At 39.6% G+C, this 12,566-nt stretch overlaps 1 protein-coding gene and 1 pseudogene across 2 annotated transcripts in view; both read right to left on the reverse strand.

Annotated features, from left to right (window-relative positions):
* The window catches only part of GXYLT2 (glucoside xylosyltransferase 2), a 100,541-nt gene that overhangs the window by 60,307 nt on the left and 27,668 nt on the right, over positions 1 to 12,566 (reverse strand). For both annotated transcript variants that reach the window (XM_045861962.3, XM_045861963.3), the window contains exon 3: positions 9,784 to 9,915. In XM_045861962.3, the coding sequence (XP_045717918.1) occupies positions 9,784 to 9,915 (132 nt within the window). The remainder of the gene's footprint in view (positions 1 to 9,783; positions 9,916 to 12,566) is intronic.
* On the reverse strand, positions 893 to 2,687 carry LOC135362395 (ferritin light chain-like; annotated as a pseudogene).

Below are 12,566 nucleotides of genomic sequence, written 5' to 3' on the forward strand. Positions count from 1 at the left end.
GTCAAATAAATAAAATAAAATACACTTCAGATTTATACTAACTTAATTCCAATGAGATATACAAATGTTAATCCTATACAGCTCTATTCTCTTGTCTCCATTTTGTGATGTCATTGTTATACATACTACATCTATACATGTTACAAATCCAATAATATATTGTTAAAATTGCTACTTTGTGTAATTGTATGTGTTTTAAAGAAGCTGAGAGGAAGGAGAGGAAGGATATATTTATGGAGTTTGTTATATTAACATTCTTCTACCATTTCTGGTTTTCTTTATTTGTGCCTGTGGATTTGAATTACTATCTGGTATCATTGTCTTATTCCACACAACTTTCTTCGACTCCAACCTCCTTTGTGCTATTATTGTTAAAAATATTACATTTCTATGTTACAGTCCCAACAATACAGTTATATACATATTGTCTTATACAATTGTTTTTAAAATCAAGTAAGAGAGTAAAGGATAAGAAATATTCATCATAGGGGTGCCTGGCTGGCTCAAGTTGGTAGGGCATGGGACTCTTGATCTTGGGGTTCTGAGTTCAAGCCCCATACTGGGTGTAGAGGTTACTTAAAAATAAAATCTGAAGGGGTGCCTGGGTAGCTCAGTCAGTTGAGTGTCTGACTCTTGATTTTGGCTCAGGTCATGATCTCGGGGTCATGAGATCAAGCCCCGTGTCAGGCTCCGTGCTCAGCACTGAGTCTGCTTGAGACTCTCTCTGTTTCTCTCCCTCTGCCCCTCCCCGTGCTTGTGCTCTCTAAATAAATAAATAAATGATAAATAAATAAATAAAATCTTAAAAAATAAAATGAAATAAAAAAAGAAATATTCATTATAATGTTTTCTATACAATTGCCTTTATTCATGCTCTTCATTAAAATGTGATTTTGAATTACTGTCTGGAGTCATTTGCTTTCAGCCTAAAGAACTTCCTTAGTATTGCTTATAAGGCAGTTCTGCTAGCAACAAATTATCTCAGTTTTCTTTACTGGGAATGACTTGATTTCACCTTTATGTTCCCCCTGCAAAAAAGCTTTATTGTTTCCATTTCATCCATAGCTTGGGAGAGGGCCCCAGGGTGGTTAAAAAGCTGCCTAGTGGTTGCAGGAAGAGGCCCAGGCACAAACCTGGCATGAGGGGGATGCCAGAGGGGTCCCTCAAAGGCTTCTGGGCTTCAGAGGGCTCTTAGTCATGCTTGAGGGTGAGCCTTTTGAATAGATACTTGCCCAGCCCAGCTTGGGGGCCAGGTTAGACAAGTCCTTGCCCAAATTCTTGATGAGTGTCACCTCCTCAACTAGGAAGTGGTTCTCCAGGAATTCACAGAGATGGGGGTCTGTGTGGGCAGAACCCATGGCATACAGATCTAAAAGGGCCTGGTTCAGGTTCTTCTCTAGAACCAGGGGGGCTTCCTTGGCATCCAGGGTTTTATCCCACTCATCTTGTGATGGCTTCTGCAAGTCCTGGAAGAGGGCGTGGCTGCCACACTGGTTTTTCATCTTCAAGAGATGCTCAGTGCCCTCATTTCTCCTTAGCCAACTAGTGGAAGAAGGGGCCCACGTGCTCCAGAGCCACGTCTTCACAGTGGAAATAGAGGCCCAGAGACAGGTAGGTGTAGGAGGCCAGCAGATGCATGCTGATCAGGCAGCTGACAGCAGCCTCCACCTCTGGAATAACTGACAAATCTGGGAGCTCATGGCTGGTTGGTAATAAGGAGCGAAGCTCAAAATAGGGTATTGGCTGGTCCCAGAGACAAAGGGTGGCAGAGAAGATGGCTCTGAAGGTTGTGACCAGAAAAAAGGTTGGAGGGTGGTCAGAGGGTGAAGGGGTGACCCTGGGTCTGTTCCGTCCAAACACTGTTGAAGCAAGAGACAGATCTGCAGGACTGCTGGATGCACTGCCTATTCTACCTTCATTTTTAAAATAGTTTTGCTGTGGGGCTCCTGGGTGGCTCAGTCAGTTAAGTGTCTGCCTTCAGCTCAGGTCATGATCCTAGGGTCCCAGGATCGAGTCCCACATCAGGCTCCTTGCTCAGTGGGGAACCTGCTCCTCCCTCTACCTGCCACTCTGCCTACTTGTCTCTCTCCCTATGTGTGTCAAATAAATAAATAAATGAAATCTTAAAAAAAATAAAAGAGTTTTGCTAGATATAAGATTTTGGGTAGACAGTTCCCCCCCACCCTTTGGCACTTCAAATATGTCATCCCATGGCCTTCTGCCCTCCACAGTATCTAACAAGAAATTTACTGTTAATCTTAATGGAGTTCCCTTGTATATAACAAGTTGTTTTTCTCTTGCTACTTTTAAAACTTTATCTCTTGCTTTCAGGATTTTTTACTATGATTTATCTGCATGTGGCTCTCTTTGAGTTTATCTTAGAGTTCTTTGAACTTTGATGTGTACATTGTTTTTCATCAAATTTGCAAGTTTTCAACCATTATTTCTTCAAATAGCTTTTTCTATTCCTTTCTCTCTCTGCTCTCCTTCTGGTGCTCCCATCACGCATATGCTGGTGTGTTTGACGTGGTGCACATTTCTCTCAGTCTCAGTTCAATTTTATTCATTATTTTTCCCTATTCCTTGGACTGAGTAAACTTTATTGATTTATCTTCAAATTTACCAATTCTTTCTATTTTAATTTCAAATCTGCTGTGAGCTCCTTTAATGATTTTTTCATTAATCATTATACCTTTTAACTCCAGAATTTCCACCTAGCTCTTTTTAAAAATAATTTTCATCTCTTTATTGATATTCTTAATTTCATGAAACACTGTCATCATATCTTACTTTACTTCTTTTTTTAATTTAAATTCAATTAGCCAACATATAGTACATCATTAGTTTCAGATGTAGTGTTCAATAATTCATCAGTTGTGTATAACACCCAGTGCTCATCACATCATGAGCCCTCCTTAATTAATTTACTTCTTTAAACATGGTTTCCTTTTGTTGCTTGAACATATTTATAATGGTTACTTTGAAGTTTTTTTCTTTTGTGTGTGTGTGTACATGTGTGTTAGACTGCTTTTAATTACATAGCTGGGGAGGGATGGGGGCCTGTGTGGTGGTAGTGCCCCTACCCTCCTGGTCAGACCCTCAGGGACCAGACCAGTGCCCACAGGTCCTGAGCCCACACCAGCAGACCCCCAGGGCTGTACTGTGTCCCCCAGGGATGAGACCCCAGCAAGTGAGCAGGGCGAGGCCTGGCCTCCAAAAGGGTGAAGTCTTTTTCTATTAAATCTGACATCTGGGTCCTATCACAGGCACCTTCCATTGCTTGCATTTTTTCCTGTGAATGAGTCACACTTTCCAGTTTCTTTGAATGCCTCATACTTTTTTGATGAAAAAATTTGGATAATATATTTAGCATGTTAATAAATGACAGCATGATAATATAGTTTAGGATATGTTAAATAATATATTTTAGCAACTCCAACCTACAGGGCTTATTGATGTGGTTTGCTCATTTATTTGTTTAGCATCTTGCCTGGACTATTTTACTGAAGTCCCTTTCACCCACTGCATGCAACCTATGATGTTGTTCCTCAGTGCGTGCGGCCTTGGGCATGAAGTGACAGTGGTTTTATCACCTATCTTTGACTCTCTAATCTTTCTGTTAAACTGTCTGTTGCTGTTGGTATTACGCCCAGCTATTAGCCTCCACTAATTGCCAGCTGATTGCTCTATTGTTTTTGAGGCACAAATTGCTCCTTCATCTGATACAATGAAATTTAGGCTCATTTGCAGGATTAATTTTTAAGGCCAGTCTTCGAACATTGTTCTGCCACCAAGAGGGCACTTTTTATCTGTCTCTTTCCCTGGTTCTCCCTTATAAACTAACCAGCCTATATTTTAGTTTGTTGCTCTCATGAAGCTACCAGCTTCCTCTCAATTACGAAGCCCCAGAACCTTGTCCACAATTACCTGGAACTTAAACTCTGTGATACAGAGATGAGAACTGCTGATGACCTGCTCCTCCTAAGGCAATACCATATCCCTCAACCGGGAGCTCAGGAGAAAAGGATCCCTGTATTCTGGACTGAATTATCTAGAGCTGACTTTCCATCATGCTGAGTTGGAAAGGGAAATGGAGGGAGTAGGTTGTGGTTCAAATGTCACAGATTCTCCCTCTTTTTTACCAAGTTTTAGTGTATCAGGGGAAAAAAAACCCAGTATGTCTGACTCCATGCTACTTCTATTTCCCTTGCTTCTGCTTTAGCCCTGCTTGTATGTAGGCACGTTAATCATCGGAGAAATCTTGCTAACAGCTAAGATTTGCAAAAACTGTTTTCTACCCAAAATCTACCTCACCCAAGGAGGTAAGGAAGCACATACAGAAATGACTATGCTATGCTTAACATTTACAAGAATGACATGACCAGATTCTTGTACACAAAGATCAACTGACCAAGGACAAACCAGTTTTATGACCTCCCTCAGATAACTACAGACATCAGTTACCTTCTGACTCCAACCCCCTCTTACTTCCCCCCTTTGCTAACATAAAAGAAGCTTGAATTTCATGCCAAGGGGAGATGGTTGTTTAGGACAACAGTCGGTATCTCCTTGGTTTGCTGGCTTTCCAGATAAAGTCATTTTCCTTACCCCAACATCTTGCCCCTAGACTTGTGGGCCTGTCATGCAGTGAGCAGAACAAGCTTGGACTTGGTTACATTAGTAGACTTTCTTGAATAATCTGTTTCCTCATTTGCTTAGGCCCTCAGCGCAATGTCCAAAGATTCTAGGTAATTGCTTTAAAAATAATTTTCACCAGGGTTGCCTGGGGGCTCAGTTGGTTAAGTGTTCAACTCTTGGTTTCAGCTCAGGCCATGATCTCAGGATCGTGAGACTGAGCCCCATATCAGGCTCATGCTCAGCATGAAGTCTGCTTGAGAGTCTTTCCCTCTCCTTCTCCTTCCCCCTCTGTTCTTCCCCCACTCACGCTCTCTCTCAAATAAATAAATAAATAAATAAATAAATAAATAAAATCTTTAAAAGAAACAATTTTCACCAGTTATGCCTGTCTCACTGGGGAGCATTTCCACAGAGCTCTTCTGCCATCATTTTGGAAGTAGCCACCCTTCCTGCTCTTTTTTCTGCTAAACTAAGCTTCTAGAATTTGTATCTCAGGTTGCTTCAAGCCAACATTATGCTCCTGGAGTGAGCCTTGCAAGGAACTGAGGGAGAGACACACAGAGCTGGGGTGACATCATGGGAGTCCCTGGATCAGCCCTACACTTGGAATCATCTGGACTTCACGGTCAGAAAAGCCAAAAAATTTCCTTCTTTCCTTAGCTAGTTAGAGTTGAGGTTTTTTTTTTTTTAAGATTTTATTTATTTATTTGAGACAGAGAGAATGAGAGAGAACACATGAGAGAGAGAAGGGTCAGAGGGAGAAGCAGACTCCCTGCCGAGCAGGGAGCCCGATGCGGGACTCGATCCCAGGACTCCAGGATCATGACCTGAGCCGAAGGCAGTCGCCCAACCAACTGAGCCACCCAGGCGCCCCTAGAGTTGAGTTTTTTACATGTAACTAAGAGTTGTAACTAATATCCTGAATGTCAAACCTTTAATAGTGTGGGAGTAAATGATAAGGATTATGGAAAGCTTGTTCAACAAAACTGGTATCTAGGGTAATTTGAGCTTTTTGATAGCTCATTTTGTCCCAATAATTTATGGTCTCTTGATGCTTAATGAAATACAGAGACATCACTTATGGTGATTCTAATAGATGCTCCTCTTAATAAGGATTTTTAATATGTTCATATACATCTGTCAATAGTTGTTGCCATCCAAAGGGTTGGTTCTAAGGAAGACTCAATGTTGACTGCTAATGCTGAGTTATAATATTAATAATAGTACAGAGGCCTGACCTTAATTATAGAAAGTTCTTATAAGTTAGGTAACTTCTCTTTTCCATTAGCCTGCAGCTGACTCATTAGAATATCTCTTGTAAGCATATAGTTTTCCAAATATTGGAACTAGTTACAAACCTCTTTAACAAACTACAAGTGGAAAAAGGGAAGATTAAATAGTTACTATTTTTTTTAATATTTATTTTATTTATTGGAGGGGAGGGGCAGAGGTTGAAGGAGAGATAGTCCCACACTGAGTGCAGAGCCCGATGTGGGGCTCGATCTCACGACCCTGAGATCACCACCTGAGCTGAAGCCAAGAGTTAGCACTTAACTGACTGTGCCACCCAGGCACCCCTATATATTGTTATTCTTGATGTGATGTAGAAAATCTAGGTAATCTAAGATTTTTATTTATTTGGCATGATACTCCTTTGGAATATCAAAGAATGTATTGAGTCTGTTAGAAATATAGATATATCCAGAGAATTCAGGAAGAATGTATAGGTCAAGGCTGTAAGCAATTTTATCCTACTTCTCATGACAATATTCTTCACTAACTCCTTCCTCTGAGATAGATGCTTATGGCAAGTGTTGGGAGCAGGAAAGACATCAGACATTTTTATAATCTTGGAATTTATGGGGGGATGGATTAGTCTGGTGATGGGTATTAAAGAGGGCATGTACTGCATGGAGCCCTGGGTGTTATGCACAAACAATGAATCATGGAACACTACATCAAAAACTAATGCTGTAATGTATGGTGATTAACATAACATAATAAAATAAAAAAAACAAAGAAAAAAGAAACAAAAAACAAACAAACAAAAAATTGGTTTAAAAAGGCCTTTCTCCCTGGATGAGACTTACAGAGCACCTTAACCTAATGTGTATTTCCACATACTGGGTGCTGCTTGCCAATAAAGTCTCTGAAGATTCTGCAATTCAGTGATCTCTGTCATGTTTGGAATATCTCTAGGATCCCCAGAAAACTACAATTAGCGGTTTTTGGAATCAAGGAGGCAGAGTGTGTAACAAAAATGTATAGATCCATAAAAAAATCTCGCTAATTCCAATTAAATGGAAGAGAGTTGATGTGAATTCATGACAATTATTTTTACAATAGTGAAAGCTTTACGGCTGTTACTAAAGAAAAAGAGAAAAGTACTCTAGGATAAATTTTAATGAACAGATTTGATTTATTTGTAATTGGCAGATTGTTTTAAATACTTTAAGCTTCTAAGTTACCTGAGAGCAGTATGCATCTTAGAGAGCTTACAAGCCACCTGCAGTTTACTTTGCACTAATAATGGTCCTGCTCTTTGGAACATTATTCACAGAAATAGAAAATTAAATGTCCACTGGTTTCTAGGACTTCATAATTCATGAATTGGTAGAATCTGAGTTCCACTAATTGTACTGGAGAATCTAATAAGCTTGAGTTGCAGACTTGCACTCTGATCTTATTATGATAGTAAAATCTTATGTGAGAAGGGTTTTTTGTTTGTTTTTTTTTCTACAGGCTTGGGGTAGATGATACCTTCTCAGAATATGGGTGAGATTATGGTTCTCAATCGATTGACCTACCACTTGCTAGAATGTTTGCATTTTGGGATCTCCATCTTCACTCTGCTGCCTCAGCAATACATTTGATTTGGTTTTACAGAGATGAATTTCAAGGAAAACATCACCTAGACTTTATTTCAAATTACTCTGAGGATTAATACATTCTACTGATGCCCACAATTGCTGTGTTCATAATCTGCTATTATGATATATGACTCGGAGAAGGTAAATGTCCTGTCAACCACAATCTCTCTTTATTATTTTTAAGGAGGGCTAGTTTCCATTATCAAAAGCAAATAAGGAATGCCAGCACTCATCTGTCATTCAAAATGGAACGCTTACTTAGCTGGGAATGAATGAAAACCATCACGTGGAAGGTTTGTTTTTTTAATAGTGGTGATAAAGTCACAACTCAAGGTCAGGGGAAAATTCAAATGCGGTTCCACTGGGTTGCTTATATTTTTTGCATAGGTTGGAAAGACAATTTTCCAATAGTAACTTTGGTTTTTGAATACATTTCCCCCCCTAAAACAGAGACAGGAAGAAGAAACCTGACATTTTTTCTCATCTTCTGAAATGGTAATTAGTTTTTATATCTTCCACCTACAGATTTTAGTTCCAGTTTGAGGTAGTCTGTCCTTACCCACACTTTTATGCAATGAATCCCATCTCAGATGATGGTCTGTGGCGTGTGACAAACAGGTCATTTAACGAGTGAGTAAACCTGTGCAGATAGGTACCAAGAGTACAGTCAGGCTGAGCTGTCTTCTCATAGGTTCTGGTTAGGAAATGTTAAAAGGGCCACTTGCCATTTAGGGTTTGATGGTAAGACTTCTCTACATGGCCATCTCCCAGGCACCTCAAAATCAAAATATGACCCAAGTTAAGCACATCTCATCCCATGAAAACTGGTCATCCTCCTGTCTTTTCCATCTCTCCAAAGACCACCATCCATTGAGTATGATGAACCATAACAAACTGCCTTTTTTCATAGCTCACAATAGCTGATTATTGGCAATTTCAAACAGATTAGCCTTATTGGTTGTTCAGTTCAGAGACCTGGGTGAAATCCTTCTCACCTCACTCCCCTTCAACTCTTACAAGCTAGTCGTGAGGACTGGTAAATTCTCTTTCTCAGTCAGGTTCTGAATCCATTTTTAAGGCATTCAACATAGCTCAAATCATCACTAATTGGCCTAGTGATTCCACTGTCCACACTGCAATGAACTAGGATGTACTCTTTAAAACACAAGCCAGATCAGCCCACTTGCATAATAGAAAGCAGTCAATGGCTTCTCAAAGTCCTTAACACAAAGACCAGACAATCCAACCCCTGCGGACCTCGTTAATCCCACGTCATCCTATTTTCTGGTTACTCTACCTTCTTTCATTTTCTGAAGCATGCTCCTTTCCAACTCAGGCCTTTGAACATATTGTTCCATCTGCTTGGTACCCTCTTCTCTCTCATTACCAACCAGGCCCTTATCACTCAGTGATCCCTGCTGCTTCTGTGTTCATGCCTCAGCATAAATGCCATGTCCCAAAAGATCCTTCTATGACCTCTCACTGACCAGTATGGAACCCCAAATTACATATATCCATGAGACTTCAACACAGATCATACTTCCAATTACCTGTTCAATGCTAGGCTCAAACTCTAAAGGAGCAAGGCTGTGGCTGACTCATTTGCCGCCATATTGCTATCACTAACCCAGGGCCTAGAACCTGATGGGCCCTGGGTAAACATTTGCTGAAGGTACAGATCACTCACAAATGTCACGACTGCAATTGACAAGTCAAAGCTGCCATCTTTGCTCCATGATATTCCAGTTTTGATATATCTTCAGTGATTTTTCTATTTAGGATTTTTAAAAAGGTAACAAATATATTTAACTAAAAATTTCAAAACTGAGAGGCTGAACTGGAACTCTGGACCTCTTTTGAATTATTCCCTAGCATCTGGCAATGGTTATGGTTATAAGAGAAGTAGTAATAATCAAAGCTAACATTTATTGAGGGCAAACTATGTGCCAAGCTTCTGGAGGAACATGAGGCGTAGTGAAGGTGGGGGGATTTACTGAGGTTCACTCAGCTAGTAAAGGTAGAACCAAAATCACAAAGACCCATAATCCAAGACATGCTTTGGATGCTCTCAGTCCCTCAATCTTTGGGACAGATAACTTCTTGAACACAAGGATCCTCTATACCTGGAAGACTAAGAGAATCAATTACAGAATCCAAGAGAAACACATTCTCAGCTCTAAGTAAAATGCCTTTAAACACACACCAGTTAATTTCACCATGTTTCCAAGAACAATTCTCTCCCGAGCAGCATCTTATTAAAAGCTCGTGTTCCTACCGGAAGAAAGAGTCTCTGAGCAGCACAGGGTTTGAATAATTTCTTCCATTCCTGAGGGTTTCCAACCGAAAACGTGATGGGGTAGATTCTGTGCTCAAACTTCTTTGTATATGAGTCAGGCCACTGTCGTAACTGAAGAACAAGGAAGACAAGGGGAGGGTGATTAGGCCCCAGAGAAATGGAAAACACCTGAAGCTCCTGGATGTTCAAATGGAAATTATTCAGGCAACTTACATAGAAAGTCTAACTTCACCACCATGATTAATGTTCAATGAATGAAAGACTATGGCTAGGATGAAAAATAAATAACATCTAGAGTTGTCAAGCATGTTAGGAGACTGGCACATAAACACTACAAGGGGAGTACAAATTTGAATAAACTTCCAAGAGGGCAATTTGGAAATTGGGAACAACCAACCCCAAAAGATAAAGGCACAAGACTTTCAACACAGCCTTGTTTGTAATTTAAAAAAAAAAAAAACCCTTGAGAACAAACCAAATGCTCAATAATTAGGAATTGAGAAAATTAATTATGATAGAACTATACAACAGACTATTGTAACAGTTAAACTAAAGTTAGATCTATATGTGCTGACAAGGAAAAATATTATAAATAACATTTTATTATAAAATTTATATAATTTTAAATAAATAAATTTATTATAAAATTTATTATAAATGACAATGTTTATTATTAAAAATAAAAAGCAAAATGCAAAAAAAATTATGTTTCTGTCTTAAAGGGAAAATATATGCATGTATATTTTATATGGAGAGAAAAATCTGGACAGATAGACACTAAACTTTTTTTTTTTAAAGATTTTATTTATTTATTTGACAGAGAGAGAGAGCACAAGTATGGGGAGCGACAGGCAGAGGGAGAGGGAGAAGCAGACTCCCTGCTGAGCAGGGAGCCCAACGTGGGGCTCAATCCCAGGACCCTGAGACCATGACCCAAGCTGAAGGCAGACGCTTAACCAACTGAGCCACCCAGGCGTCCCCGACACTAAACTGTTAAAAGTGGACACCTGTGGAGGTGGTGGTGGTGGTGGTTTCATTTTCTAAGTTTCTATTTCTGTGTTCTTTTTTTTTTTTTAAAGATTTTATTTATTTGACAGAGAGAGACACAGCGAGAGAGGGAACACAAGCAGGGGGAGTGGGAGAGGAGAAGCAGGCTTCCTGCTGAGCAGGGAGCCCGATGCGGGGCTCAATCCCAGGACCTGAGCTGAAGGCAAACGCTTAACGACTGAGCCACCCAGGCGCCCTTCTGTGTTCTTTAGAACTCTTCCAGTGAGTATATATTATTTTCTTTGCATATGTTAATATTATAACAAAATTAATTAATGGGCTTTATTTTTTAGAGCAGTTGTATGTTTACAGGAAAATTGAGCAGGAAGCACAGAGTTCCCATCTACCCTTCCCCCGTTCTCTCCCCCCACCCGCACACTTTCCCATTACCTATATCTTGCATTAGTGTGGTATGTCTGTTACAACTGATGAACCAATATCAATACGTTAGTAAGTAAAGTCCATAGCTTACCTTAGGGTTCACTCTTTGTGTTGTACATTCTATGGACTCTGACAGGTGCATAATGTCAGGTATCTACCATTACAGAATAGTTTCAGCACCCTAAAAATCTCCTCTGTTCCACCTATTCACCCCTTCCTCCTTCCCCTCCCACTGAATTCCTACAACCACTAATTATTTTATTATCTCTTAGTTTTGCCTTTTCCAGAATGTGATAGAGTGGAAATCGTATGGTATATAGCCTGTTCAGATTGTCTTCTTGTACATAGCAATATGCACTGAAGGTTCCTTCATGTCTTTTGGTGGATGGGTACCTTATTTATTTTTTTATCACCGAATAATATTCCATTGTATGGATATACAACGGTTTGTTTATACATTTACCCATAGAAGCGTATCTTAGCTTTCTAAGAAAGTGTCAAAACGCTCTCCAAAGTGGCTGTACCATCTTGCATTCCCACCAGCAATGAGTGAGATGTTCTGTTGCTGCACATCATTGGCAGCATTTTTGTATTGTCAGTGTTGTGGGTTTTAGCCATTCTAATAGGTGTGTGGTGGTATCTCATTGTTTTCCTTTGCAGTTCCCCAATGACGTATGCAGAGATGTTGAGCCTCCTTTCCTATGCTTATCTGCCATCTGTGTATCTTCTTAAGTTTTTGAGTTAATGTTTCCCTATTGACACAATAGTTCTACTTCTAAGAAAAAATTCCCAAAGTCCATTCATATTTATGACAAGGTAGTTTATCATAATGTTGTTGGTAACAGAGCAAAGTTGGAAACAACCTAAATAGCAGTTTGGTTAAATAAGCTCCGGGGTATGTCTACATAAGAGAATATCATGCAGGAACTAGCAACAACATCTTACAGTAAGGGTTTGCAAACCGTTGGTAGGACAAGGACCAAATCCAGCTGGCTACAGAAAGCACACAAGCCAAGAATGATTAGACACTTTTAAATAGCTGAAAAAAGTAAAAACAAGAGTAATATTTTGTGACATGTGGGAGTCACATGAGATTTGAATTTTAGTGTCCATAAATAAAAGTTTTATCGGAACACTGTCACATCTAATTGTGTAGATATTTCTATGGCAGCTTTTACACTGAATGTAAGAGTTGAACAGCTACAAGACCACACAGCCTGCGAAGCCTAAAAAAGCTATTGTCTGGTCTTTTACAGAAAAAGCTGGACAACCCCAGTTTTAGAAGAAATTCAGTAATACAAAACTCAGTGATATAAAAGGGAACATAGAAGATG

This window comes from Mirounga angustirostris, unplaced genomic scaffold (genome assembly GCF_029215605.1).
Source record: "Mirounga angustirostris isolate CCGP_5_RB_7025 unplaced genomic scaffold, mMirAng1.0.hap1 SCAF_1, whole genome shotgun sequence".
NCBI classification, from domain to species: domain Eukaryota; kingdom Metazoa; phylum Chordata; class Mammalia; order Carnivora; family Phocidae; genus Mirounga; species Mirounga angustirostris.